Source organism: Cupressus sempervirens, chromosome 1, assembly GCF_028749045.1.
Source record: "Cupressus sempervirens isolate cs-2001-9-10 chromosome 1, ASM2874904v1, whole genome shotgun sequence".
NCBI classification, from domain to species: Eukaryota; Viridiplantae; Streptophyta; class Pinopsida; order Cupressales; family Cupressaceae; genus Cupressus; species Cupressus sempervirens.
Genome location: NC_143118.1, coordinates 846,772,795 through 846,776,608, shown reverse-complemented (window position 1 = coordinate 846,776,608; position 3,814 = coordinate 846,772,795). Strand labels below are relative to the sequence as shown.

The 3,814-nt window shown below is 23.9% G+C and overlaps 1 protein-coding gene across 1 annotated transcript; it reads right to left on the bottom strand.

Moving 5' to 3' along the window:
* Positions 1-1,316: 1,316 nt before the first annotated feature.
* LOC149580492 (non-specific lipid transfer protein GPI-anchored 14-like) lies at positions 1,317-2,186 on the bottom strand. Its single transcript, XM_089813933.1, has 3 exons — positions 1,865-2,186; positions 1,520-1,600; positions 1,317-1,444 (listed from the first exon to the last, which is right to left on the bottom strand). The coding sequence occupies exons 1-3, from the start codon at positions 2,184-2,186 to the stop codon at positions 1,317-1,319; spliced, it is 531 nt and encodes a 176-aa protein (XP_089670059.1).
* Positions 2,187-3,814: the final 1,628 nt, after the last annotated feature.

Below are 3,814 nucleotides of genomic sequence, written 5' to 3'. Positions count from 1 at the left end.
TCAATAATATTTTTTAATATGTACTTAGTTATTTTGCATTGACATTTATTTTATATAAAGTAGAGAAGGCTATGATTTGTTTTTAATATTTAACCATTATTAATTTGATAGACCTATTAACATTGATTTAGATTCTTAATCTCATTCATTATATATTATATATTTTAGATAAAATTATATTTTATAAAATTAATCATATGCACAAGCATTAAATTTCTACCATTAAAAAATTACAAGAGAAAAACATCTTAATCGAATTATCTAAATTTACACAAGATTAAGTTAGTTCATCCACTAAATCAACTCTTCAAATTTTGTTATTTTTATTTTGTCTATATGCATCACTTATAGTTTAAGTATGCCTATATTAATTAACAATACTAACAATTTGATTGATTTGATGCATGTATATATAATAATTTATGATTTTTAATTTCATTTAAAATATAATGAAAAATATTAATTAAATATGAATTATATTATATTATTATAGTATAATTACAATCAATTCAATTTATTTTCACTATGTGGCACTTGTTTTATTTTAGAATTAGGTTCTTATAAAAAAAATTTAAATCTGTTTAGAAAAAATTAAGTCAAAATCATTTTTTTTCTTTTCAAAATACAGAACATGATTGAATGAGAAAGTCAAGAATGAATAAGTGATATATATATATATATATATATATATATATATATAGACACACACACACACACACACACACACACACACACACACACACACACACACACACACACACACACACATGTATAATAAAAGAAAACATACTTCATAAATGCTCTAATAATTCCAATATTTAGGAGAACTCATTGTCATATAGTTCACAAAAATTGTAACAATATTTGACCATTCCAATAAATGAAATAATCTTATTTGTATTTTCAATAATATTTAATTTTATATCTTAGAAATACACACACACACACACATAATAAAAGAAAACATATTTCATAAATGTTCTAATAATTCTAATATTTAGGAGAACTCATTGTCATATAGTTCACAAAAAAAACTCTATATTGATGTTGATTAAACAAAATATAATAGTCTACTGACACTAAATATGTTCTCCCCTATCAGAATTAAGGATATATCATTCTCCATTGATACAGATGTCAATATAAATTGACATTCTCATCAAAATGTTTGAATTCACAATAAAACAGAAAATATTGTAAAAATTATTGTAGGAGACTCTTCGATGTTGCACAAACTCCTAATACGGTAATTGGTAATAGGCTATAAATAATTGATAAAAATATTTAAAACCATAAAAAACTGCTGGTGACCTCATCTACAATTGAAATGAGATAAACCATGAGGTTGTCAGAAGAACAAATCCAATAAGCCAAAGGCATGGTTGCACCCTGAAACTCCAGTTACTGATGGGCTCAAATGGTGAGGATATGGAAGGTGATGGTCCTACAAAAGAAAAATAAAACTTTATATGATCTGAAATTCAATTCTTAATCTACACAATAATTAATAAATACATACCATTGAAGGGTGATGGAGAAGGAATCATGCCCATTTCAAAAATCTTGGCATCAGGAGAAGATGGAGCTAAATTCAAAATATCTGTCAAATAGGAAAGAATTTAATTATTATCTAATATTAAGATCTCAATCCATTTATGATGACAATATTGAGACACAATCATATTAGAGCATTCATGGCTTTCATAACTTAAGAGGTTTTTGAGAGCCTTCTCATACCAAAGAAACTTGATTAGAATTTTATAAAAATCATACATTCCAAAGTTATTTAAAAACAAAGATACATCAACAAAAAAATGAACCTAAGTTTTAGGATCATTAAAAGATAGAGAACATGGAAACAAACCTATGCAGTCAGAGAGTTTGCCTAACACTTGACATTGAGTAGGCATTTGAATAATGAGTGTCTGGTTAAGAGCCAACCCAGTAGAAGGATTGGATATATCTTTTATCAAAAGACACAGGCACCTTGGATTGCTAGCCCGAACTTCATTAACATTAGTACAACAATCACTTGAAGGTATTTTCCCCATCCCTTCCAAATATCCAATACAAGGTGCCAAAGCTTGTAAAGAAGATGCACATTCTGTTTCATCTATTTGTAAATCTCCATAAACCCCACGAAACAATAGCACCACCAAAACACCAACAAACATTGCCTTCCTCATTTTAGCTATAGAAGAAAACCTCTTCTTTAATTTCTTCCTAAATTCTTCACATGACCTGTGTAAGTATCAAAAGATTTCTTCAAAGAAATAAACTCTTGAGCAAATAATACCATGTAGATTGTTTATAATAAGTATTTATTTAGCTAGATTGTACATTGATATTCATTCATTTAATTTTTTAGAATTGAAAAAGTCATGCAATATCATATAATGTTTTTCTATTCATTAACATTCATGCATTTAGTTAAAGTGTGCATTGAAATTTATGTTTTTTTATTTATAAAAGAATTTGTGCATTCGCATTTATGCATTAGTTAAACTGTGTATTGAGATAAATAAATTTATTTAAAAGTATGGAAGAAAATATACATTGAGCTTTTTAAAGTATTGGTAAGAAACTTTATTGATTTTTACAAATAATCTTTTAATTTGTCAATGCTAAATCATATATTTATTAATTAATTATTTAATTTTTTTAATTTGAAAAAATCAAGCAATAAATGTAATAATCTATATGTATTCTTATTTGAATGTATTTAGTGAAAGTGTACATAGAAATTTATTCACTTTCTATTCACAACTTTAAGTTATAATGTGCATTTAATTTTTTTTATTAATTTGAAGTGCTAATAAATTATGCATTTACACTCATGCAATTAGTAAATTTATATTGATGGGATTAGTAACTTTGCATTGAAATTAATCTATTTATTTTTTAGGATGCAACAAAATATGAACTGGGGTTTTTATGATTGGTAAAAAAATGATTTTTATAAATAATATTTTAGTTTGCCAATGTTAGATTGTAGATCTCTTAATTGACCAAGGTTAGATAACTATCTTCTTTTAGAAAATTTCATAATCTTTCAGTTTACTAAGGTTACACTGTGAATCTCTTAATTTAACAATATTGCATACCTATCTTGTTTTAGAAAATTATTAATATCAATTAACATAACCTAAAACTTAAACTTAATTACAACCAAAATTTTAATATTAATTTATTCAATTTTATAAAAAAAATCCAACTTTTAGTAAAAAAATTATTTTGTAAATTAAAATATTAATTACATCTTATCTGAATAATTTGTTTCATTTCTATTAAAATAAAATTATTTTTATCTTAAAATGTAAGTAAGTAATTTAATATAATATTTATTTATTTTATTTTTAATTTTATAAATTATCTTATTATTTAATTTATTAAATTATTTTATTGTATAAATAAATAGGAGATATTTTCAAGATCTAATCAAATTATGATATTATTATCATACTTCAAGTGTGTAATTTTTGAGTAGATTCATTGACCAATATTGTGTTTTAATTGATGTATTTAAATAATAATTAATTATTTTATTCTTATATTAAAAATTATATTATTAATTAATATATTAAATTTATCTTTACTTACAATAAACATTTTATTCTTTTTAATTTAAAATTTCTATTTTAGCAGATAGACTATTACCCGGCCGAAAGTATCATAAAATGTTATACGCGTGTCAAGCCTTGCGAGCTATATGCAATGCATTTCAAGATCTCGAATTAGATCTTCACTTTTTACCGAAGTTTTTTTAAAATCATCCAACTTCTACATATGGTTAATGAAAATGATGAAAGATAGA